The following is a 26,651-nucleotide window of genomic DNA, read 5'->3' as shown; positions in this document are numbered from 1 at the left end:
AGCTGGTTCCGACGTTAGTTTGGGTCCAGCGGTGATTGTTTGGCCACAAGAGTTTGAAATATACGGAGCCCATACGAGGCGCGTGCACTCCGTGAGCGTCGTCGTCGTCGTCCTCTAGAAAAGAGAAAATTGCGTGTGCGAGTTGTGCAGAGGAGAGTGGACGTAACACGTTGTGTGTGCTTTTCCGCGGCTTGCACAGCTAGGTGGCTTGGAATGTGCTGCCGTCTATGTGATGTTACCAACCTGCACGCGTGTAATAGCGATGCAGTTAGCAGTTTATGCGAATAATTTGCGCGATTAGTGACACTTCTTGTCGCCGTATTACTCCGCGTAATATCATGCCGCGTCTTTCATGTTGTTTTAATTTGTGCGCGCGAAGCCCACATCGATATGTTGACGTACGAGATGCTGCGGATGATGAGTGTTTACATTTCGCCAACGCGTCCACTCACCACAGCTTTACGCCTACATGCGCAACATGCCAACTAAAATAATAACACTAATAATAAAAAAAAGTACAGGCAAAAAAAAATTAAAAAGAAAGGTGCCATCAGCACTCGGTGTTCCCAGGTGGTCTCCCTCCCAAGTACTGACCGAGCCCAATGCTGCTTAGCTTCGGGGATCGGACGAGAACCGGCGTATTCAGCATGGTATGGCCGATGGCGAGAAACGAAGGTTTCTGATGTCACCTGCATCTAAAAATGAGCATTGGCTCTCTACAGCTACAATGAATAGTCTTTACGGGTTACGGAAACGTCTCATTACGTGGTTTGAATTTGTTGATCTGCGCTAGAAAAGAGAAAATTGCGTGTGCGAGTTGTGCAGAGGAGAGTGGACGTAACACGTTGTGTGTGCTTTTCCGCGGCTTGCACAGCTAGGTGGCTTGGAATGTGCTGCCGTCTATGTGATGTTACCAACCTGCACGCGTGTAATAGCGATGCAGTTAGCAGTTTATGCGAATAATTTGCGCGATTAGTGACACTTCTTGTCGCCGTATTACTCCGCGTAATATCATGCCGCGTCTTTCATGTTGTTTTAATTTGTGCGCGCGAAGCTCACATCGATATGTTGACGTACGAGATGCTGCGGATGATGAGTGTTTACATTTCGCCAACGCGTCCACTCACCACAGCTTTACGCCTACATGCGCAACATGCCAACTAAAATAATAACACTAATAATAAAAAAAGTACAAGCAAAAAAAAAAATTAAAAAGAAAGGTGCCATCAGCACTCGGTGTTCCCAGGTGGTCTCCCTCCCAAGTACTGACCGAGCCCAATGCTGCTTAGCTTCGGGGATCGGACGAGAACCGGCGTATTCAGCATGGTATGGCCGATTTTTTTTTTTTTTTCTTTATTTCCTTGTCACAGAAATGCCATGCGAATACATTGTTAAAAGAGAATCAGCTTAGCTTATGCTGACTCTCTGAAATTAATATCGCTTGAATTTCGCCAACTCATCGAACAGCGGCAACCAATCGGGCGGTTCTTTCTGGGCTTTGTACACTTCACGCATGTAGACGACACTTTCAATAAAGTTTTCTCGTACAGAATGGGCATTCACATCAGCATGACATACCGACATTCTTGTGGACCATATACTATGGAGGCTCAGCAGCATAATAAGGTCATATGGAATATCGTTATTGCCTGTGTCTAAGTATCTGATACCACGTGGGGTTATTGGTAATGCTTTCTTTAATGTTCGTTGCAAGATGTCCCAATGAAAAAAGGGATCCCAACAATCAATGAAGACGTGATCGACAGTCTCTGGTTTTTTACACTTTATGCAATCGGTGGTCCACGGCACATATATTCCCTTGTCGGCCAGCCAAGTCTTTACAGGCAAGGTATTTGTGTGGAGTTTGAAGAAGAATGATTTTACCGATGGTTTCACAGGCATTCTTTTGACCCTTTTGAGGACATCATCGCCTGAACCTCCATAGTATGCTAGCCTATACATTGGAACTGGCATTAATGAGTCTATCATATCATGGTACAATTTCTTTCTTTTGACGGAACTTAAATATTCTAGCGAGAATCGAACACTAAGCATACGGAAAGATAGCACTACTTCCTGAAGGAAACCTTTCACTGGAGGGGAGTGAACAGTCGAACACGAAACAAGGAAGTCAGGTAACAGATTACCTAATCGCACTTGTGTCATGGTGCGCAAAAATGGATCACTGTGGTTCCGCAAGAACATAAACCGCGATACAATCTGGCGTACAAATAGGTGTGATAGTCCAAGACCACCGCTGCGAACTGATCTGAACAGATTAGAGCGGCTGCAGCGTTCCCAGGTTGAGTTCCAAATGAACACAGCAAACACTCGATGCAGTTTTTGTACATTCACTCGCGACATGAATAGCACTTGTAGTATGTACCATATTTTTGCAACCAGAAAAATGTTGCACACAGTGGAGCGCGCGAACATTGAGAGATTGCGCCCTTGCCATGCCAGCGCTTGTTCCTTCGCCGTCTGTGTTTCCTGTTCCCAGAACTGCTTACTGTCTTTGTAATGCTCAAGCGGCACGCCAAGATATCTCACAGGCGTGGTCACCCACTGTATCTTTGCGAAACTGCGTGGTTTGCTTTGCCACGCGCCATGCCAAAACCCGATGCACTTATCCCAGTTTATGGCACTACCTGTTTTTTCACAATAAGTTTTCGCCAGAGTTACCACTTCGCTGACACTGTCATAGTCATCGCAAAACACTGCTAGATCGTCTGCATAGGAAAGCACTTTCACTTCACTTTGCTGTAATTTGAAACCTCTTATTTTCTCGTTCTCTTTAATGGCTAAGCAAAAAGGCTCCAGGTATATTGCGAAAAGCAATGACGAAATTGGGCACCCCTGTTTCAGAGATGAGCAGACATTGACGCTTCTCGTGAGACTCTTGTTAATAATTAGCCGTGTGCTGCAATCTGTGTACACCATTTTTAAGCCATCAATAATCACTGATCCTATGTTCGTGTATTCTAAAATCTCGAAGAGAATATCATGAGCCACACGGTCAAATGCCTTCTCCAGGTCTAGCTGCAACATTGCAACTTTACCCTCGAAAGCATCGACGCATTCTAGAATGCTCCTGGCGACGTGTACATTGGTAGTTATTGTGCGCCCTTTAATCCCACACGTTTGGTGGGTTCCAACTAAAATTTTTATTACGCTCTGTAACCTTTTCGCCAGTATTTTCATAAAAATTTTATAGTCAGTGTTCGCAAGGCTAATGGGGCGGTACGATGCAACAGACAAGCGCTTTACAGGATCGTCAGATTTTGGTATCAGGACCATCTGAGCTGTTCGGAATGACGCGGGTATTCGGTTGTTTTTGTAGGACTGCACTAAAAATTCCTTCATAATTGGTGCTATTTCTGCTTTAAATGTTTTGTAGAAAGCTGCACTTAATCCATCCGGCCCAGGTGCCTTTCCTGAGCCTAGTTCTTCTATAGCAGCCTCAACTTCACGCACAGTTATAGACGCTTCGAGGCCTTGTTTAACGCTTTCTTCCAATCGTGGCATAAAGTGCAGGAAGTGGCTTATGAAGCCACCCAGATCAGTTTTTCTTTCGCCAAATAGGTCTCTATAGTGTTCAACAAAGGCGCGTTCAATGGTCCTGCGGTCACTCGTTACTTCGTCATTGTAGCTTATCTGTTTTATATCACTGCGGCGAGCGTAAGCTTTCTCGTCACTTAGCGCACGTTTATTCGGTGTTTCCCCTTGCCACAATCTTTCTGCACGGGATCTTATCATGGCACCACGGTACTTCTCTGTATCGATGATTTCTAACTGGCTTTTAACTTTCTTGATTTCCTTCATGACTTGGCCAGGTTCTGTGCTTTCTACATTCAGTAGAAATTCGAGTTTACTCCTCAGGGCTTTTTCTTTCCGTTTTTCTTCTTGTTTCAGTTTAGTTGCCCTTTCTATAGCACTCATCTTCACTTCATTTTTAAAATCTTCCCACATGGTTACTACATATTTCTCTTCAGCTACAATCAATCGTCCAAGTTTTTCTTTAATGTCATTTACGAAACAGTCATCGTTGAGTAACTTATCGTTAAATTTCCACAAATCCCACGAGAAGTTTGTTTTTCGTTCTTTTGTTCCTATTGTGAAGGCAACCAAACTGTGGTCACTAAAAGAGACTTGGTTGTTCTCGTACGTTTTACATAACGGAACCAGTTCCAGTGACACATAAGCTCTATCTAGCCGAGCATGGCTAAGTCCTTGAAAATGAGTAAAACGCGGAACACTGTGGTCGTACAACACATAGCCGACGTCTTCCAGGTTGTATTCACTGACAAGATTGTTCAATAGCAGTGCACTACGGTCATTCAGCGGCAGTTTTTTCACGCGATCCTCTGGAAAACAAACACAGTTGAAATCGCCAAGTAAAACCAAAAGCTTATCGGTCTTTAAATAATCCTCAACTCGTTCAAAAAAAGACTGTCTCTCGCTCTCTCTATTAGGGGCGTAAATACAGATAACTCGCCAGAAAACTTCATTCAAGGTAAAATCGACAACAACCAGGCGTCCCGTTTCACACACTGTGACTGCTTCTACACTTATATTTAGGCTATTGCGCAAAAAAATAGCGCAGCCCCCCGATGTGCCGGCCGCATGACAGACGCATACATTGTAACGGGGAACAAATTGTTGCACCATGCGATCCGTTTGCTCCTGACTCGCTATCTTGGTTTCCTGAACTGCGATTATGTCGAGATTGTTTTCCAGAAAGATACGACTCAATTGATATTGCCGCCGCCTCGTGCTTAGTCCTCGGACATTTAGCGTGGCAATACGAATCGCGGTGTTAATTGCGGCCTCCATTATGAGCAAGAACAATCGGGTCGCATAGCGCTTACCTTGAGCGACCCATGCACTATGCACAAAGTGGTGTCCTCTATTCTGTTGTACATGGCTCCGCCAGTCAAGCTGGCGGTATCACACGTAGTGGCCAAATCTAGGTTGCACTACCCGAAACGAAGCCGCTACGGGGGCGGCCCCGTCTCGGGTCTCCGCTCGACTTGGACGTTGGGCCTCGGCTTGAAAGGCGTACGTCGCAGATGAGTCGCCTTTGTAGGTGGTTCGCTGCATGTCGTTGCTCCAGAGGTCTCGGTTACGCCGATCGTTTCCTCGTGTGCCCGCTTCGCAGGCATGCTAGTGGCTGCTGACATGTCGACGTCAGTCGTAGCAGACGCCTCCGCACACGTAGTGGCAGGCGACGACTTCGAGGGGACATCACTCTGTTCTGTCTCGGAACTCTGGTTTTCAGGCGCCTCGTTTTCAGTCTTTTTCCGAGTATCAGCCTCGTCGTTGGTTTTCTTGTCTGGGCACAAGTTTTTGGGGTGGAGAGGCTGCTTCTGTGTGACCGTGTTGCCAACCTTGTCGCTCTTAACCGGAGAAATATCTTCAACTTCAGCCTCATCCATGAGGTGTTCAGATACTTCTTCTTCTCTTCTCGTTGGTCCTGCGACGACGGCGTATGTCTTGACGCACTGAGATCGTTCATGGCCGAAGCGGCGGCAGACCTCGCAGCGTGGAACTCGACAGTCCCGGCGAATATGACCAGTTGTATGGCACCGCAGGCAAAGAGGGGCGCGGCCCGGAATGACGGCAAGGACGAGCTCCCCTGCTATGCGTAGCTGGTGCGGAATATCGTCCACTGTAGTGCCTGCCTTAAGCTGCAGGGTCACCGACCGCGTCGTTGAGCCCTTGTCCAAAATCCCTTGAACACGCCACCGTTCTTTCGCCGCGTCCGTAACCGTTCCGTATGGGGCAAGAGCTTGTCTGATGTCTTCATCTGACACGTTTGGCATCATCCAGTGTAACTTCAAGCGCACGCCTTGATTGGTGGGGTCAACGACAATACAGCGCCGTTCTTTGACAATGATGCTCCGGATAGCAAGCAGTTTCTTTGTGGCTTCAGTCGTCTTCATCATGACCGCCCACACGTGATTCATCTGATACGCCCCCAAAGCAACTACTTCGGGGAGCAGTTCCAGACGAACCAGAGCGTCACGGAAATCCTCAACCTTGTACGGTCTTCCACGGACGTCCGCGTGTAAAAAAACAGTATTAAGGACGATTCGACCGGTAGGCAAGTGCGGCAAAATCACCTGATAATCCTCGTCTTCAAAAACAGCATTCCTGTTACCGCGGCCGTTCGCGGCCGCCAACACCGCTCCTTCGGAGCACATGATAACACGTCCTTCCTCTTCGGTAGCCAAGACGCGTTGGCGAGAAACGAAGGTTTCTGATGTCACCTGCATCTAAAAATGAGCATTGGCTCTCTACAGCTACAATGGATAGTCTTTACGGGTTACGGAAACGTCTCATTACGTGGTTTGAATTTGTTGATCTGCGCTAGAAAAGAGAAAATTGCGTGTGCGAGTTGTGCAGAGGAGAGTGGACGTAACACGTTGTGTGTGCTTTTCCGCGGCTTGCACAGCTAGGTGGCTTGGAATGTGCTGCCGTCTATGTGATGTTACCAACCTGCACGCGTGTAATAGCGATGCAGTTAGCAGTTTATGCGAATAATTTGCGCGATTAGTGACACTTCTTGTCGCCGTATTACTCCGCGTAATATCATGCCGCGTCTTTCATGTTGTTTTAATTTGTGCGCGCGAAGCTCACATCGATATGTTGACGTACGAGATGCTGCGGATGATGAGTGTTTACATTTCGCCAACGCGTCCACTCACCACAGCTTTACGCCTACATGCGCAACATGCCAACTAAAATAATAACACTAATAATAAAAAAAAGTACAGGCAAAAAAAAATTAAAAAGAAAGGTGCCATCAGCACTTGGTGTTCCCAGGTGGTCTCCCTCCCAAGTACTGACCGAGCCCAATGCTGCTTAGCTTCGGGGATCGGACGAGAACCGGCGTATTCAGCATGGTATGGCCGATTTTTTTTTTTCTTTATTACATGGAAAAGAAAACTGAAGGTGTATTCCAAAGTGGACACAACTACACACTTAAAACTCAGGCAAACACACACATGCATCCAACAAGTGCATCCAGTCTGGCGGAGGTTCCTGCACAGCGTACACACTTCTTACATACGCAGCACTTTCGCGAAAAAAGGATTTTGTAGTTCGCGGGCTTTCGGCATGGCGATCGCAGAGTCTACTTCTCCACAGGCTATATAAACCAAGTACAATGAACATATCATAGGGAGGACCACCTGTAACGTTAAACGGTAGAAACCTAATTGAGTATGGAGTTATGTCAATGTCCTTTTTAAGTGTCCGTTGGAGAATGTCCCAAAAAAATACAGCATCCCTACAGTCTATGAAACAGTGATCTATGGTTTCGGCACGTGGACAGAGCCGACAGTTTGTTGACCATGGCACAAAGCAACCCCTCGAATTCAACCAAGTTTTAACAGGGAGTGTTTCCGAATGTAATTTAAAGAAAAATGTTTTAACTCCAGGAGGCACATACATTTTTCGGACGCGTTTAAGTACATCCTGATAAGGTCGATTTAAATAAGGTGCACGATACAAAGGATCTGGGAAAATAGAGTCAACCAGTGCCGCAGAAATTGCTTTTCGACTCGCTGTGAACACGTACTCCAGGCTGAATCTAACTTTCAAGAAAAGAAATGTATCAACAACCTCCTTGAGAAAGCCCCAAGGAGCCTGTGGGACATCTTTGACATTTGATGACACTACTATGTTAGGAACAAAATGAACTAAACGCAGTTGCAACATTTCACGCAAGAACGGATGGTCACTGTCTCGAAAGAAAAACAGGCGAGAAACAATTTGCCTGACGAAGAGGTGTACTAATCCTAGACCACCACGTTCAAGGGGGAGAAACAGATTGTCGCGCCGCATCCATTCACAGCTCGAACTCCAAATGAATGTTGCAAATACGCGATGCAGTGCCTGAAGGCGAAGTCTTGAGCAATGCAGTACTTGGAGCACATACATAAGACGGGAAGCTAAGAAAACGTTACACACTTCAGCACGAAAGAACACGGACAAATTCCGACCTCGCCATGAATTCACTTTACGTTGAATTTTGCCAACTTCTCCCGACCAATGAGGGTTGCTATTTCTATACTGTGAGAGGGGCACACCTAAATAACGCAGATCTTCTTTCCATTGAATCCCTGCGTAATGTGATGGCATTGTGGCCCATAATCCAAACCAAAAACCTGAACTTTTTTCAAAGTTAACGCTTGCACCAGAAGCAGCACAAAATTCTTCTGTAATTGCAAGAGCAGTGTTTACACTCTTTTTATCGGTACAGAAAAAGGCCACGTCATCTGCATACGCAAGAACCCGAACCTCATTAGTCAGTAATTTAAACCCTTGGAAATTTTGTTCTTTAAGAATGCGCATACAAAGTGGCTCTAAATACAAGCAGAACAGAAGCGGTGACAATGGGCATCCTTGTCGTACTGATGACGAAAGCCTAATCGGATCGGAGAGAGAGCCATTTACTATAAGCCGCGTTGAGCCATTAGTATAACATATCCTCACACCTCTAAGGAGCAGAGATCCGATATTTATATGCTCTAGTAAAGTAAACAAGAATGAGTGATTCACCCTATCGAACGCCTTAGCCAGATCTAGCTGTACCATTGCCACCTGTCCAATCCCCTCAGCTACACACTCTAGCACCGATCTCGCAACATGAATGTTCGTCTGAATGGACCGTCCCCTGATGCCACATGTTTGATGATCACCGACCACAGATGTTACTACAACTTGCAAACGGTTAGCTAATACCTTAGCAAAAATCTTATAATCCACATTGCATAAGGAGATAGGACGATATCCGTCAACTTTTTGCAATTTCTGTTCATCATCGGTTTTGGCTATAAGGACGGTGTGTCCTTCGTACATTGTGGCGGTTAGGTACCCTGCTTCCAAGGCCTCTCGGTACACCTGAAGTAATAATGGCGATAAGAGGGAACGAAAACACTGATAAAATTCGGCAGTAAGGCCATCCGGGCCGGGCGTTTTACCCTTCGCTAACGAATCGATGCATGAAGTTACCTCATTGATATCAATGTTTTCGTTTGTATAATCGTACTCATCCTGATTTAACTGGGGCAGCAACGATACAATTTTTTTGGCAGCATCTGTATCCAATGGCATATGGTCTCGGAATAGTTTTTGGTAATGTTCAAAAAATGCTTTAGTTATTAGAGTAGGCTCGTTAACAATGATTCCACCATACTCTATCTCTAGTATTTGTTTAGACAGCGCGTGTCGGCGCTCATCACCAAGGGCCCTACTGCAAGGCTGTTCTTCCAGGAAACGCTGCTCTCGCGCCCGCACTAGTGCACCTCTGTATTGTTCTGCGTTCAAAGTTTGTAACTGTGCCTTGACCTTATGAATATCCTCAATATATTGACCCGGATGTATGCATTCAAGCTCATGCAACTCACTCAAAAGTCTATACAAAGCTTTGTAATTATTCTTTTTTTCAAAGGCTAATATTGATGATTCTTCGATAGCTATCATTTTAGCTTCCTGTTTGAATAATTCCCACAAAGCAAAGAGTGGCAAGTCTTTGCGGCAAGACACATGAGCTATAAGCTCAGTAATACGATTTAAGAAACGCTCGCGCGAAAGTAACTGGTTATTAAATTTCCACAGCTCCCAGCACATACGCCGACTTTGGTGCCGACGGCTGCCAAAAGATGCTGAGACTAGGCAATGGTCACTGAAGAATATAGGATGCACAGTGTAACCATGAATAAGAGGTAGCGCGCTAAGTGAAACGTAAATTCGGTCAAGCCTTGCATGCGAGGTACCCTGGAAGTGCGTATATCGACATCCCGCCTTTTCATTTTCCCAAATGTCCACAAGCTGATAATCACATATCAGGCGTTGCAACGCATCACTACTGGGATCATGTCTCAGCTTCAGTGACGTACGATCTTGCGCGTTACATACACAATTAAAGTCTCCAAAGAGGACCAATGCGCGATCAGTACAGAAATGATTTTCTAGAGATAGGAAGAAACACTCGCGTTCACGTAACTTGTTCGGGGCATAAACACACACAAATCTAAAGCTCGTGCCACTGATATCAATATCGCAGCAGATTAGGCGCCCTTCCCTATCTGTAAACAAATGTAGGAAATCACACTGTAAATTTTTGCTAACAAATAACATACAGCCTGCGGAAACGCCTACTGCATGGCTGACACAAACATTATAGTCAGATATGAATGGAGATAGAGCTACTTCTGTGTTTTCGTCGGATTCAATCTTTGTTTCTTGGATAGCAGCAATATCTAATTTTCTATTGCGTAACAAATGAAGAAGCTGTACTTGCCGTCGCTTACTTCGTAAGCCACGGACATTTAAAGTGCCAAAATGGAAGGGAAGAGCGCCCGCCATGATTACCTATGTAGGTGCAGCGTCTAAACGCTGCTCCAGAGGTGCACCACTCCCTTCTCGATGAGGTGATGCACTATGGACTTTTTGGTGCACGTTAACACAAGGGACATCAGCAGGTGTAGGTGTTCCCCGGAGCGGTTTTGTCAACTTTGACACCTTGGGAACGCGAGCTTCCTTTGCCGAGGGCGATGGGTTGTCGGATGGCGCTGGACGCTTCTTGGCGGCCTCGCACATCGATCCAGATTCCACAGGCAGTGGGCGATCTTGAACTGGTGGAGATTCTGCCCAAGACACAGTTGGTTCGTCGTCAGGTGCCTTAGTCTCCTCCTCGCTCGCAGGCTTCTGGCTGAGGCTAATGTCAGCCGATGACGGTTTGATCTGTTCTTGTCGATGAGTCTCAGGGAGTGTTTCTCCAGTTGCATCCACAACTTCGCTCACGTCCATGAGATGATCGGTGATGGTATCAGCCTCAGCCGGTCTATTTCCACGAAGCTTGTCAGCGTAAGTTCCGACGCATGCATCTGCAGAGTGACCGTAGCGGTGACAGTTACTGCAGCGTGGTGTTCGACATTGTCGCCGGATATGCCCAACTCTGTTGCACCGGAGGCAAAGTGGTGGTCGGCCAGGTACCAAGATAAGGCACTGGTGGCCATATATGCTCAACAGATGTGGCAGATTACCGGCAGAAACGCCATCTTTCAATGTGAACAAGCATGGTATGGCCGATGGCGAGAAACGAAGGTTTCTGATGTCACCTGCATCTAAAAATGAGCATTGGCTCTCTACAGCTACAATGAATAGTCTTTACGGGTTACGGAAACGTCTCATTACGTGGTTTGAATTTGTTGATCTGCGCTAGAAAAGAGAAAATTGCGTGTGCGAGTTGTGCAGAGGAGAGTGGACGTAACACGTTGTGTGTGCTTTTCCGCGGCTTGCACAGCTAGGTGGCTTGGAATGTGCTGCCGTCTATGTGATGTTACCAACCTGCACGCGTGTAATAGCGATGCAGTTAGCAGTTTATGCGAATAATTTGCGCGATTAGTGACACTTCTTGTCGCCGTATTACTCCGCGTAATATCATGCCGCGTCTTTCATGTTGTTTTAATTTGTGCGCGCGAAGCTCACATCGATATGTTGACGTACGAGATGCTGCGGATGATGAGTGTTTACATTTCGCCAACGCGTCCACTCACCACAGCTTTACGCCTACATGCGCAACATGCCAACTAAAATAATAACACTAATAATAAAAAAAATACAGGCAAAAAAAAAATTAAAAAGAAAGGTGCCATCAGCACTCGGTGTTCCCAGGTGGTCTCCCTCCCAAGTACTGACCGAGCCCAATGCTGCTTAGCTTCGGGGATCGGACGAGAACCGGCGTATTCAGCATGGTATGGCCGATTTCTTTTTTATATATTTAATGCCGGTCTTTGACATAGCCAGAAAATACAAATATTACAAGCATCGCAGAAATCCAAAAAGGCGAAAAAAAATTACAATAATGCCATCGGTCCGTATAGGACCGGCGTTGTCAAATTAAAATTCCTTCATGGCTGTGAGAGCTTCTAGCCTCGACAGCCAATCCGGTGGACATTCTTGCATTTTCTGTAGATCAACAAACCGCGACATAGATTCTCTGAAATATATATGAACCGGCCGTGCGTCGGGATCACAGTGGTACCCAGCCATTCGCGCCCGCCATATACAGTAGAGAGCATTCAACATAATGAAGTCATATGGGACCCCGTCTTCATCCTTAATAGGCAGATACCTGATCCCTTGGGGGTTTACAGGTAATTCTTTCTTCAGGGTTCGCTTCAAGACGTCCTAGAAGAACACAGCAGCCCAACAGTGCAAGAACACATGATCTATAGTTTCGGGCTTCTTGCAGATCAGGCAGTGAGAACCCCAGGGTACGAGACAGCCTCGTTCTTCCATAAACGACTTCACGGACAGGGTTCCAGTGTGAAGCCGAAAAAAGAATGATTTTACCCCTGGTGGCACATGCATGCGTTTAACCCGTTGAAGGACGTCCTGTCCTTGCCCTCCACTGTACATGGCTCTGTATAACGGCACTGGGAAAACAATGTCACACACATCTTTATACAGCGTTTTCCTTTTCACTTGACACAGGTAATCACTTGAAAAACGAACAGTAAGAAAACGCACACTGTCTACCACTTCCTTAAAATAGCCACGAAGTCTTCCGGTCATGCCGGCCGTACTGACAACATGTGCCGGCAATGCGTCGGTCAGTCTGAGTTGACATACTGTGCGCAGAAACGGATCGCGCACATCGCGGAAAAACAAAAATCGGTTTACTAGTTGTCGAACAAAAAGATGCGCCAAACCCACTCCCCCGTCCTTCACTCTTCTGAACAGATTTGTTCGACTGCACCTTTCCCAGGTTGAACCCCAGATGAACACCGCAAACACTCTGTGCAGCTTTTGCACATTTACTCTAGAACAATATAACGCTTGTATAACGTAGTATAACTTGGCGACTAAAAAGACGTTACAAACTGTCGCTCTTGCAAAAACAGACAGGTTAGTAGCTTTCCATTTTTCTACTTTTTCTTTAATTTCACTTGTTTGGTTCCTCCAATATTCATCACTGCTATTGTAACTGTCTAAGGGAATTCCGAGATACGTCTTGGGAGTTTTCACCCAGGTCACATTCGCAAAATAGTCTGGTGCGGACAGCCAATCCCCATGCCACAGCCCGAGAGATTTGCCCCAATTTATTCTGCTACCCGTGACTTCACAGAACTGTTTGACTATAGATATTGCTTCGGTTACACTTTGTTTATCCATGCAACACACTGCGATGTCGTCTGCATACGCAAGTAGTTTGACTTCTGTCGCTGCTAATCTAAAACCACGTATTATGTCATTTTCATTTATTGCCACACACATGGCCTCTATATAAATAGCAAACAGAAGTGGACTGAGGGGACAGCCTTGGCGCACTGAACGCATAATGTTAATGGGGGCCCCCAGTGTCTTGTTTACAATTAATCTGGTTGTGCAATTCTTGTACGCCAAGGCCACGCCCTCAGTGATGATGGAACCGACATTAACGTGATCCAAGATGGCAAACAAAATAACATGCGCGACACAATCGAAAGCTTTCTCGAGATCGAGCTGAAGAACTGCAACGCCACCTCCGGTGACGTCACAACACTCAAGTACACATCGCATCTTATGAATGTTAGAAAAAATAGTTCGCCCTCTGATGCCACAGGTTTGATGGTCTCCTACTATTTCTTTGATGACGCCTTGGAGTCTGGTAGCTAAAATCTTCATAAATATCTTGTAATCAACATTTGTTAGGGATATTGGCCTATAGAATGACACTAATTTTAGTTTATCTATTTCATCACTCTTGGGTATTAGTATGGTGTGCGCTTTTCCGAAGGAAGGGGGCAAACATTTCTGCTGATACGCTCCATTGAATACATCTGCCAACAGTGGAGCCAATTCTCTCTTAAATGCCTTATACCACCCAGCGCAGAGACCATCAGGTCCAGGCGACATTCCCGGGTTCAAATCGTCGATTGCCTTTTCGACTTCCCCCTCAGTTATTTTGGCTTCTAATCCTTCTTTGAAATCATCACTTATTCGCGGCATGCGAGTAAGAAAATGCGCTTTAAAACCATCTACATTCGCTTCCTGATATGCAAAGAGCGACTGGTAATAATCGAAAAAGGCACTCCCAATGCTCTCATTGTCTTCAACGACAGTCCCGTTCATTAGAATTTCATCGATGTGGTTTCGCCGTCCGTGCGCCTTCTCAAGACCCAGTGCCCTTTTAGTGGGCGTCTCCCCTGCCGCTAGTGCATGTGCTCGCGCACGCACGATGGCGCCTTGATAACGCTCTTTGTCGAACTGTTCAAGTTTTTCCTTGATGTTTCGCACGTCGTCTTTATATGTACCAGGCTCTCTACACTCAAGCGTTATCAGCTGCTCCAACAGTCTTCTTAAGCCCTTTTCTTTCATTTCCCTCTCGAATTTTATGCAACTCGATCTTTCTATGGCTTTAATTTTAACCTTCTGTTTAAAACATTCCCACTTCTCTGTTATTGTTTCCGTTGCCTCATCGAATATTTCATTAACCGCATCCCTTACTGCTTTTACAAACCCCTGATCATTTAGTAACAAGGCATTCATTTTCCACAGATCCCAATTAAAAGCATGTTTCGTTTTCACTACACCTATGTGGCATTTTACAAGGCAGTGGTCCGAAAACGACACGGGCACAACACAATAACTATGGCATCTTGGAATCGTGTCCAATGACATGTACATTCGATCCAGTCGTGCGTGACTACTGCCCTGAAAACGAGTAAAAGTCACTTCCCGCCCCCCTTCCAGGCACTCGTAAACATCGTCAAGTTCATTTTCCGCTATTAGTTGTGATAATACGCTACAGCTTTTGTCTCGCACACCGGCATTATTCACTCTATCTCTGGCATTCAACACACAATTAAAGTCCCCTAACAACATAACGCGCTTCTCACAATGGATATACTTAGAAAGGTTCGAAAAAAACAAGACACGCTCCTCCACTGAATTCGGAGCATACACGCATATGACACGGAATTCAACCTCGCATATTGAAACATCACAAAAAACAATCCTTCCAGATTCGCATGAAAATACACTTTGAATCTGCAGTCCAGGCAGCTTCTTAACGAACAGAATGCACCCCGCGGACGTGCCTACCGCATGGCTAACCACCGCAAAATATCTGTGCGTGAATCGTCGCACCATGCTCCCGGTCTGCTCCTCTCCGTCAACCTTAGTCTCTTGGACGGCTAGTACGTCTATGTTGTGGTCAGTGGCCAGCCGTAGGACCTGGCTTTGCCTACGACTAGCCGCCAACCCTCGCACGTTCAATGTGGCAATAATAAGGGACGGTATTTCAGCCATTTTCAACTATCGGGAAAAGCAGGCCCGGAGCATGGTGCTTACCGTTCACGACTAGCCCTCGGCTAGCCGCCTCCGGGACCTCCCGGCTTCTTGGTGTCGTTAGGCGATGGCGTTCTGCCCGCAGGTTTCCTTTCGGGTGTTAGATTCGGCTTTGGCTTGTAGCCCATCCGCCGTCCTTGAGGCGCCTTGGGCGGCGGCCCCTCGCTTGTGCTCGTCGCACCGCCGTCCCTTTCTTTGGTCTCGTCGTGGGGGCGCTTGACTGGGGCACCGAGAGTCGCAGTCCGCTCACCGTCGTTGACATCCATGTCCTGCAGCAATTCCGTCGTGTCGTTGTCGGGCGCCTCTTCGTTAACGCCCCCCGTAGGGCGGCTCACTGCAGGGAGGTCCTGTACCGGCTTGGCCGCCTTATCGGTGGTCTCAGCTACTGAGCCTTCTGCGCCGGCAGTCGGTGACCCGCTGAGTGTCCCTGTCGGAACCACGTCTCCCGTTCCCTTGGCGGCGTCCTCCGTTTCGACCACGTCCATGACGTGCTCAGCCGCAACGTCACTCGCTGCTGGTCCTGTCACGGCGGCGTAGGATTTGACCCAGTCAGCGTCAACGTGGCCGAAACGTCTGCACCTGGAACAGCGCGGGACTTTGCACTCCCGGCGGACGTGCCCCGTGCCTTGGCAGCGCAGGCACTGCATTGGTCGACCGGGCACGACCACCAAGGCCAACTCTCCACTGACGCGAACCTGATGAGGAAGGTCTTCCACCTTGACGCCGCTTTTCAGCTTGAGGAGCACAGTCCTGGTGGTCGAAGTCTTGTCGCCCATGCCATGGACGCGCCACCGTTCCCGGCTCACCTCCTCCACCTTGCCGAAAGCCGCGAAAGCAGTCCGGACTTCCTCGTCGGCAACGCCGTACAGCAGCCAGTGAAGCCGAAGCTTCACCTGCTGGTCCTGTGGGTCCACGATGACGCACCGCCGTCCCTTCACTTGCAGTTCTTTGAAGGCCATGAGGCGTTTCGTCGCAGTGGCATCACTCAGGGTCACCGCCCAGACGTGGTTGATCTGGTACGCCCCTATGCATACCACGTCCGGCATCAGTCCCGTCGGCAGTAGGGCGTCTCTAAAATCTTCGACCTTGTATGGTCTGGCACGTACATCACCGTGTAAAAACACGGTGTTCAAAGCCACTCGTCCTTTCGGCAGCTGAGGCAGAATAAACGGATACTCATTATCGTTGTCGGTGATCCTGTTTCCGCGGCCAGAAGTGGCCGCTGTCGCTGCTCCACTGGAGCCCATGATTCTGCTGACCGCTCAGCTCGGCTGCCGGAAGCAGAATGCGCATGGTATGGCCGATGGCGAGAAACGAAGGTTTCTGATGTCACCTGCATCTAAAAATGAGCATTGGCTCTCTACAGCTACAATGAATAGTCTTTACGGGTTACGGAAACGTCTCATTACGTGGTTTGAATTTGTTGATCTGCGCTAGAAAAGAGAAAATTGCGTGTGCGAGTTGTGCAGAGGAGAGTGGACGTAACACGTTGTGTGTGCTTTTCCGCGGCTTGCACAGCTAGGTGGCTTGGAATGTGCTGCCGTCTATGTGATGTTACCAACCTGCACGCGTGTAATAGCGATGCAGTTAGCAGTTTATGCGAATAATTTGCGCGATTAGTGACACTTCTTGTCGCCGTATTACTCCGCGTAATATCATGCCGCGTCTTTCATGTTGTTTTAATTTGTGCGCGCGAACTCACATCGATATGTTGACGTACGAGATGCTGCGGATGATGAGTGTTTACATTTCGCCAACGCGTCCACTCACCACAGCTTTACGCCTACATGCGCAACATGCCAACTAAAATAATAACACTAATAATAAAAAAAAGTACAGGCAAAAAAAAATTAAAAAGAAAGGTGCCATCAGCACTCGGTGTTCCCAGGTGGTCTCCCTCCCAAGTACTGACCGAGCCCAATGCTGCTTAGCTTCGGGGATCGGACGAGAACCGGCGTATTCAGCATGGTATGGCCGATGGCGAGAAACGAAGGTTTCTGATGTCACCTGCATCTAAAAATGAGCATTGGCTCTCTACAGCTACAATGAATAGTCTTTACGGGTTACGGAAACGTCTCATTACGTGGTTTGAATTTGTTGATCTGCGCTAGAAAAGAGAAAATTGCGTGTGCGAGTTGTGCAGAGGAGAGTGGACGTAACACGTTGTGTGTGCTTTTCCGCGGCTTGCACAGCTAGGTGGCTTGGAATGTGCTGCCGTCTATGTGATGTTACCAACCTGCACGCGTGTAATAGCGATGCAGTTAGCAGTTTATGCGAATAATTTGCGCGATTAGTGACACTTCCTGTCGCCGTATTACTCCGCGTAATATCATGCCGCGTCTTTCATGTTGTTTTAATTTGTGCGCGCGAAGCTCACATCGATATGTTGACGTACGAGATGCTGCGGATGATGAGTGTTTACATTTCGCCAACGCGTCCACTCACCACAGCTTTACGCCTACATGCGCAACATGCCAACTAAAATAATAACACTAATAATAAAAAAAAGTACAGGCAAAAAAAAATTAAAAAGAAAGGTGCCATCAGCACTCGGTGTTCCCAGGTGGTCTCCCTCCCAAGTACTGACCGAGCCCAATGCTGCTTAGCTTCGGGGATCGGACGAGAACCGGCGTATTCAGCATGGTATGGCCGATTTTTTTTTTCTTTATTTCCAGACAATCAACAAATACATTAATACATACTGCTCCCACCACCTGACAATATTCACTTTCCCACCGCTGCGCTTGAAGCTTGCGGTTTAGATTACAAAACTTTCATTTTGGCAAGGGCATCCATCAATGACAACAGATCATCGTCATACGCTAACTTCTGAAAAACTTCCCGCAGTTTACTGATATTCTCAGCAAAATACGAGTTTACTGTTCTCACATTTATATCACAATTCCTTACAGCCATGCGGTTTCTCCAGATACTGTGAAGGCCGAGAAGAAAGAACATGTCATAAGGTATACTGTCTTGCTCTGTGGATAGGTAACGGATACCATGAGCTGTTAACGGCAATTCTTTTTTAATAGTTCTTTGCATAATATCCCAAAAGAAGACCGCACTCCAACAGTCCAGAAAAACGTGTTCTATAGTTTCTGGTTTCCTGCAAATCAAACAGTTAGTCCCCCATGGTAAATAGTCCCCTCTTTCTTCTAGCCATGTTTTTACAGGCAAGGTATTAGTATGTAGTTTAAAAAAGAATGTTTTCACTCCCCCTGGTACAATCATTCGCTTCACACGTTTTAGGACATCTTTCCCTTGGCCTTCGCGGTACATTAATCGATATAATGGTTCTGGGAACATAATATCTATTAAATCCGAGCTTATCCGCTTACGACTGACTGTAGCCAAATATTCTATGGAAAAGTGGTGATGTAAAAATCTAAATGCTACGACCACCTCACGTAAAAATTTACTCGTTGCGCAACACCCACCCTCCCTCATCGAGACAACAAAGTTAGGTAAGGCATTGCTCAATCGGACTTGAATAACTGTTCGTAAGAAAGGATTTGTCGTGTCTCGTAAGAACAAAAATCTAGAAATCAGTTGCTTTAAGTATAAATTTGGTAATGACAAGCCCCCCTGACCCAACTTGCGAAACAAGTTGTTCCTGCTTGTTCTTTCATATTCAGACTGCCACACAAAAACAGCAAATACTCTATGGAATTTCTTGAGGTTGAATCGGGAACAACTCAGGAATTGCATGAGATACCACAGCTTGCTCGCCAAGAAGATTCTGCAGATAGCCGCACGTGCAAATATAGAGAGGTCACGTCCAGCCCACGTATCAGTTTGAGCTTTTAATTCCTGCACTTTACCATTCCATAAGTCTTTAGTGTCTCGATGTGTGCCTAATGGTACACCAAGATAAATCCCAGGCGTGAGCTTCCACTGCATACCTTCAAAAACACGCGGCGTTGTTTGCCACCGGCCGTGCCACAAGCCGACACACTTATCCAGGTTTATATTGCTGTCCGTCATGTCACAAAACTCACGCATAATTGTCATGGTAGCTCGAACACTCTCCTTATCTTCACAGAAAACAACAACATCATCAGCGTAAGCTAATAAACGTACCTCACATCCTTCTAGGCTGAATCCTCGCACATCCGGACTATCAATAATTCTTTTACAGAGAGCCTCTAGATATATTGCGAACAAAAGAGGTGACAGGGGGCACCCCTGACGAACAGAGGAACGCACTTCAATTCTTTCAGTTAGCTCATGGTTGACAATGAGGTTAGTTGTACAATTACTGTATGCCATTTTAACTCCCTCTGTTATCCGTGATCCAACACCGACATAGCCAAGAATTGTAAACCGGAGATTGTGACATACTCTGTCAAACGCCTTTTCTAGATCAATTTGTAACATAGCGACTTTCCTAAAATCTGCATCACATGTTTCAAGAATGCTGCGAGCCACATGGATATTAGTAAATATGGACCTCCCTCTTATCCCGCAGGTCTGATGCGGTCCTACTAAAGCACCAATAACCCCTTGTAGTCTCCGCGCAAATATCTTCATTAAAACTTTATAATCTACGTTTGTCAGTGTAATTGGCCTGTAGCCTGTTACTTTGTTAAGTTTATTTGCGTCATCGCTTTTTGGTATCAAGACTGTATACGCCCTTTTAAAGGACGGTGGCAAACGACCTTTTTGATACGCCTCCATAAAAACACGCTCTAATAAGATGGCTATCTTCGAGCAAAAGGCTTTGTAAAAAACTGCTGTTAGGCCATCAGGTCCTGGCGATTTTCCAGGGTTAAGGTCTTCAATGGCCGTTTCGATCTCCTTTACTGTGATATCTTCGGATAATCTATCTGTTTCTTCGGCGTCTAACCTAGGTAGAGTGGTTAGAAAATGGCTTTCGTACCCAGCCTTGCTCGGTATTCTACACTTGAAGAGCTCCCTGTAATATTCCGTAAACGCATAATTAATTTCTTCGGCATCTCTAGATATTTTCCCTTTGTATTCAATCTCAACTATTTCGTTTCTCCTCGCATACTTTTTCTCAGTTCCCAATGCACGCTTTGTTGGCATTTCATCAGCCAAGATCTTTCCCATTCGTGCGCGAATAAGTGCGCCACGGTATTTTTCCGTGTCGATAGCCTCAATTTTATTCTTTATTTCCCTTATTTCTTCCATAAATGTGCCTGGCGCTGCAGTTTCGGCATCCACAAATTCCTGAAGCATTTTTTTAAGGTTATTTTCCTCTTGGCGCTCTTTAAAACGTATTTCTACTGCTCGCTCTATGGCATTCATTTTTACGACTTCTTTAAATCGCTCCCATCGCTCACCCCATCCTTTTTCACAGTCATTATTTGCTTTGGCAATTTCTGTGCGTACACTTTCTAGAAATTGGTCGTCCTTTAAGAGTTTCGCGTTTAATTTCCATGTTTCCCATTTCATTCCAGGTTTTGCGGTGATCTTTTTCCCTATCGTGAAGGCTACTAAACAATGGTCGCTAAATGTTATGTTCAGCACCTTGTAGTCATCGCACATTGTGGCGATTTCTTGCGAAAGATAAGCTCTGTCTAACCTTGCATGGCTATTGCCTTGAAAATGAGTATAATGCCGATTATTGCCTCCTTTCGCGTAATGTGCAATGTCTTCCAACAGAGCTCTTCCAATGGCCCCCCTCAGAAAGACAACGCTCTTATCAGCCCAGTATCCATCACTCGAACGATCGTCCGAGCTCAAAACGCAATTGAAATCTCCTAACACTATCAAACATCTGTCTGTATTCAGATAATGCGATATTTCTTGAAAGAAACTTAGCCGGTCATTCACTTTCGTTGGTGCATACACACATAATATTCGGTATTTTATGTTGCAATATACAAAATTGCACAGCACGAATCGACCACTCTGACAACTTATAACTGTTTCCTCAACTATACCCAAACCTTTCTTAATAAACATACAGCATCCGGCCGTTGTGCCAACAGCATGGCTAACGCATACAGTATAGCGGTCACTAAACTGTGCAACCATACTATCAGTCTGACTCTCACTCTCTATTTTAGTCTCTTGAATCGCCAATATATCTAAATCTTCTTCCAACATCACGCGTCGGAGCTGACGCTGCCGCCGTCTCGCCCTAAAACCTCTAACGTTGAGGGTTCCCACGCGCAATGGAGCTAACGACATAGCCATTTCAAAGAGCAAGAGCAAAACAACAGTAAGGCCCCCAGCAAATAGCAACCCTCACAAACTGAGCGTCCCTGTCGGCACGACTGCTTCACCGGGCACCCGCGACACCAGTCGCGTTGGTCACTACGTCGCCTGCCCTTCTCGGGTGAGCGACGCTGACCGTTGTGCTGGGGCGGACTTCCCTTTCTTGGCCCGGGTCGACCGGACCACCATCCACTGCGGCTCCAGGCGCTGAACACTGTCAGCCGGCGTCTCCTCTTCTGGAGCATCGCTTCGGTGCCTCTTGGAAGGCACGGCTGGCTCCTCAGTGGCCAACTCATCCGGCGTCTCATATGGCGTCTCTGGCTCCGCATCCATCTCCACGTTAAACGCGTCCCACCCGGGGTCCGTTTCTGCGGGCGCAGGCGGCGTCTTCTCTTCTTCATTCCTTCTTCTTTCTCTCTGCTTTCTTTCTTCTGTGGCGTCCTGTGTCGACGCGGATGGCGTTGCCACCTTTTTTGCGACACTTGCCACCTGTTGAACCGGCGTTTCCGAGGACGCTGTCAGTTTCTCCGTTACCTCTTCTTCCATCAATTCCAGACCTTCGTCGTCGGGTTGCGTGCTGCCAGTAACTCTTGCATACGTACGTACGCAATCAAGTGCTTCATGGCCGAATTCCCGGCACTCAGAACACCTTGGCACTCTGCAGTCTCTTCTAATGTGTCCTTTGCGTCGACACCGCAGGCAAATCGGAGCTCTCCCGGGAACGACAACCAGCACAGAGCCACCAAAGATCTTGAACAAATGGGGCAGAGCGTCCGGTGTTAAGTTCTCTCGGAGCGTCATCCGCACAATATGCGTGGTAGACTCAGCTTGCTCGAAGCCCCTCACCTTCCAATCTTCTTGTCTTACTTCTTTCACTTCGCCATAGTGGTCGAAAGCCTTCTTCAATGCTTCCCCGGTAACGTGGAATGGAACCCAGTGCACTTTGAGTGTGATGTCTTGTTGCACTGGGTCAATGACGGCGCAAAAGCGCCCTTTTACCTCCAGGCCTCCCGCTCTAACCAGAACTTCCTTCACCTCTGGAGATCGTAGCTTGATGAGCCACACATGCGTCATTTGGAAGGGCCCAATACCGGTCACGTCTTTCAATACACCGAGTTCTTGCAGCGGGTCACGGAAGTCTTCGAGGCGGTATGGTCTCCCGGCAACGTCACAATGTAAGAACAGACACTCCTTCATAGTTTCGCCTGATGGCAAAGTCGGTAGTAGATACCGATAGCCCGGTGGGGCGACAGAAGACCTGTTACCACGGCCAGACGCGGCCGCTGAAACCGCTCTTGCAGAGCTCGACATCTTGCGTCCGAACGCGTCCGTGTCCAGAGGCAGAGTGAGCATGGTATGGCCGATGGCGAGAAACGGAGGTTTGCGATGTTGCCTGTATCTTAAAATGAGCCTTGGCTCTCTACAGCTACAACGAATAGTCTTTACGGGTTACGGAAACGTCTCATTACGTGGTTTCAATTTGTTGATCTGCGCTAGAAAAGAGAGAATTGCGTGTGCGAGTTGTGCAGAGGATAGTGGACGTAACATGTTGTGTGTGCTTTTCCGCGGCTTGCACAGGTGGCTTGGAATGTGCTGCCGTCTATGTGATGTTACCAACCTGCACGCGTGTAATAGCGATGCAGTTAGCAGTTTATGCGAATAATTTGCGCGATTAGTGACACTTCTTGTCGCCGTATTACTCCGCGTAATATCATGCCGCGTCTTTCATGTTGTTTTAATTTGTGCGCGCGAAGCTCACATCGATATGTTGACGTACGAGATGCTGCGGATGATGAGTGTTTACATTTCGCCAACGCGTCCACTCACCACAGCTTTACGCCTACATGCGCAACATGCCAACTAAAATAATAACACTAATAATAAAAAAAATACAGGCAAAAAAAAATTAAAAAGAAAGGTGCCATCAGCACTCGGTGTTCTCAGGTGGTCTCCCTCCCAAGTACTGACCGAGCCCAATGCTGCTTAGCTTCGGGGATCGGACGAGAACCGGCGTATTCAGCATGGTATGGCCGATTTTTTTTTCTTTAATGCCTGATTTTTGGTACAAAACTATTTACAAGAGGAAACAATCACCGTAACAAAACCCAATGTGGAACATACATTTGCTGTTGTGCACGTATTCAACCAGTGTCGTACTGGCTGAGTCTAATCAAAATTCACGCAAATTAACCAACGGCTCTACTCTTGGAAGCCACTCGGGTGGTTGCTCTGTCGCCTTATGGAGAGCGACAAACCAGTGCATCTGTTCCCTGAAATACATTCTTGCAGGCCGCGCATCTTTATCAACATGGTATCCCGCCATTCTCGCGCGCCAAATACAGTGGAGGCCCAAGAGCATAATTAGGTCATAAGGCACCCCATCCTCGTTATCTATGCTTAAGTAACGAATGCCATACGCGTCTAGTGGAAAGTCTTTCTTTAGTGTTTCCTGCACTACATCCCAGAAGAAGACGCCTCCCCAACAATTTAAAAAGATATGATCTATTGTCTCTGGCTGCTTGCAAATTAAACAGTGTGTTCCCCACGGTAAATACTCTCCCTTTGCCTCCAAAAACTTCTTTACTGGTAATGTTCCCGTGTGTAATTTAAAGAAGAAGTTCTTTGTTCCTGGCGGGACCTGCATTTTTTTTACTCTTTTTAAAACATCGCTGCTTGGGCCTCCACCGTACAAGGACCTGTACAGTGGCACTGGGAAAAGGACGTCACACAAAGCACAGTACAGTTTCTTTTTGTTCACAACGGAAAGGTAATCATTCGAGAAGCGCACTAAAAGAAATCTGACACTCGATACGACCTCTTTGTAAAACCCTCGAATCCCTCCCGAAAACTCTGCGGTTGAAACCACATACTCCGGTATTTGTCTACTCAACCTTATTTGACATACCGTGCGCAAGAAAGGGTCGGTTGAGTCCCTAAAGAACAAGAACCGGTTTACCAGCTGCCGCACAAAGAGGTGGCCCAATCCCAGCCCCCCATCTTTTACCCGGCGGAACAAGTTGGTCCGGCTACAGCGCTCCCATCCCGACGCCCAGACAAAGATGGCGAAAATCCTGTGTAGCTTCTGAACGTTTGACCGTGAACAGTGCAATACCTGCATTACGTACCAAAGCTTGCTGATAAAGAAAAGGTTACAAACGGTGGCTCTCGCAAAGATAGAAAGGTTAGTGCCTTTCCACTTCTCAGCTCTCTCCTGTGTGTCTTTGACCTGCCCTTTCCAGTACTGCTCGCTATCACGATAGGCATCGAGCGGGACGCCCTAGTACTTGCCTGGGGTCGTCACCCAATGCACGTTGGCAAAATGATCTGGCTTCGTTGGCCATGATCCATGCCAGAGCCCGAGGCACTTTGACCAGTTAACTCCACTACCAGTGACATGGCTAAATTTACGGACACATTTGACAGCCTCGATTATGCTCCCCTGATCCTCCGCAAAAACAGCGACATCATCTGCATAAGCCAGCAGCTTCACTTCAACTGCGTGAAGCTTAAATCCCGTAATTCTATTGTTTTCAATCAATCGCATGCACAGGGTTTCAATATAGATACAAAACAACAGAGGGCTGAGGGGGCAGCCCTGACGCACAGAACGTCGCAGGCTGGTGGGAGCCCCTAAACTCTTATTCACGATCAATCTGGTCGTGCAGTTACGGTGCGCCAGGGCGACCCCCTCGCAGATTACAGATCCGAGATTGGCATGGTCTAAAACGGCAAACAAGATTTCATGAGCCACGCAATCAAAAGCCTTCTCGAGGTCAATCTGTAAGATGGCAATCCGACTATTACAATCATCACAGCACTCAAGTACACTGCGCGCCTTGTGAATATTAGTAACAATAGTCCGACCTTTAATCCCACATGTCTGGTGAGGCCCGACGATGTCCTGTATCACTGTCTGCAATCTTCGAGCCAATATCTTCATAAAGATTTTATACTCGATATTGGTGAGTGCTATGGGACGATACGCCGTAACAGATCTTAATTTCGCTGCATCATCAGTTTTAGGAATGAGTACTGTGTGTGACGACCCATAAGACGGAGGCAATGTGTTCCATTTGTAAGCTTCGTTAAAGATTACATTCAATACAGGGCTAATTTCGTGCTTGAATTCTTTATAAAAACCGGCGCTAAAGCCGTCTGGTCCAGGCGATTTTCCTGGGTTTAAGTTGTCTATGGCCTGTTCAACTTCGGATTCTGTTATCTCTAGTTCCAATCTTTGCTTTCTTTCGTCGTCCAGTCGGGGTATAGCACGCAAAAACTCATTCCCAAATGTGGTAGCGTCTACTTTGTGGTACGAGAATAGCGCCTGGTAATGCTCATGAAAAGCTGCTTTGATGTCGTCAGTGTCTGTTGATAAGGTCCCGCGCCATTCTATGCCGTCGATGTGGTTCCTTTCAGCGCGTGCTTTTTCTAACCCTAGCGCTCGCTTCGAAGGCGCTTCACCTGCAGCTGTGTCTTCAGCACTTGCCCTCACCAGGGCTCCCCGATAGCGTTGCTCCTCGAGTTGGTCTACCTGTTGTTTCACCTTTCACTTTCTAACGGTCTAACTGTTGTTTCACCATTTGCCCGGCGCCTCAGATTCCTGCCTCAGCAGTTTATGAAGAAGCGCCTTTAACTCAGTCTCCTTTTGTTTCTCCGCGTAACGAATACAGGTAGCCCTCTCTATTGCCTTTATTTTTATTGTTTCCTTATTCAGCTCCCACTGTTGCCATACGTGCAGGTTTTTACTGGGGTCTATTTTCCTTATTTCTTCTCTTAATGCTCGGTTAAACGGTTCATCCTGAAGAAGCTTGTTATTTAATTTCCACGTTTCCCATGAGAAAGCGTTACCTCGCTTTGGAATTTCTATGCAGCGCTCAACTAAACAGTGGTCAGAAAAAGACACTGGCACTACCTAGTAACTGTTACATTCCGGAAGGATGTCAACAGACGAATAAATGTGGTCGAGCCGTGCGTGACTAGAGCCATCAAATTGTGTGTGCTTTACAGCACGCGCTCCTTTGAGGCACTCTGCCACATCCTCAAGGTTCAAGTTCTCTAGCATTCGCGACAACGCTTCCGTGCTTTTGTCTCTAAATCCCCGAACGCTTGTTTTATCCCGC

The 26,651-nt window shown here is 46.9% G+C and overlaps 1 protein-coding gene, 2 non-coding genes and 5 pseudogenes across 3 annotated transcripts; all 8 read right to left on the bottom strand.

Annotated features, from left to right (window-relative positions):
• Positions 1 to 545: 545 nt before the first annotated feature.
• Positions 546 to 664, bottom strand: LOC139053491 (5S ribosomal RNA). Its single transcript, XR_011510520.1, has one exon. It is a non-coding gene; the product is annotated as a 5S ribosomal RNA (ribosomal RNA).
• Positions 665 to 1,221: 557 nt separating this feature from the next.
• On the bottom strand, positions 1,222 to 1,340 carry LOC139053486 (5S ribosomal RNA; annotated as a pseudogene).
• Positions 1,341 to 1,734: 394 nt separating this feature from the next.
• On the bottom strand, positions 1,735 to 6,233 carry LOC139053484 (uncharacterized). The gene has a single exon (XM_070530475.1). The coding sequence runs from the start codon at positions 6,201 to 6,203 to the stop codon at positions 4,995 to 4,997; it is 1,209 nt and encodes a 402-aa protein (XP_070386576.1). The 5' UTR covers positions 6,204 to 6,233; the 3' UTR covers positions 1,735 to 4,994.
• Positions 6,234 to 6,800: 567 nt separating this feature from the next.
• Positions 6,801 to 6,919, bottom strand: LOC139053492 (5S ribosomal RNA; annotated as a pseudogene).
• Positions 6,920 to 11,660: 4,741 nt separating this feature from the next.
• Positions 11,661 to 11,779, bottom strand: LOC135921146 (5S ribosomal RNA; annotated as a pseudogene).
• Positions 11,780 to 17,208: 5,429 nt separating this feature from the next.
• On the bottom strand, positions 17,209 to 17,327 carry LOC139053485 (5S ribosomal RNA). Its single transcript, XR_011510519.1, has one exon. It is a non-coding gene; the product is annotated as a 5S ribosomal RNA (ribosomal RNA).
• A 556-nt stretch (positions 17,328 to 17,883) lies between these two features.
• On the bottom strand, positions 17,884 to 18,002 carry LOC139053493 (5S ribosomal RNA; annotated as a pseudogene).
• A 5,448-nt stretch (positions 18,003 to 23,450) lies between these two features.
• On the bottom strand, positions 23,451 to 23,569 carry LOC139053487 (5S ribosomal RNA; annotated as a pseudogene).
• Positions 23,570 to 26,651: the final 3,082 nt, after the last annotated feature.

The sequence above is a fragment of the Dermacentor albipictus genome, unplaced genomic scaffold, assembly GCF_038994185.2.
Source record: "Dermacentor albipictus isolate Rhodes 1998 colony unplaced genomic scaffold, USDA_Dalb.pri_finalv2 scaffold_143, whole genome shotgun sequence".
Classification (NCBI taxonomy): Eukaryota; Metazoa; Arthropoda; class Arachnida; order Ixodida; family Ixodidae; genus Dermacentor; species Dermacentor albipictus.
This window is presented reverse-complemented; position numbering and strand designations above follow the sequence as displayed.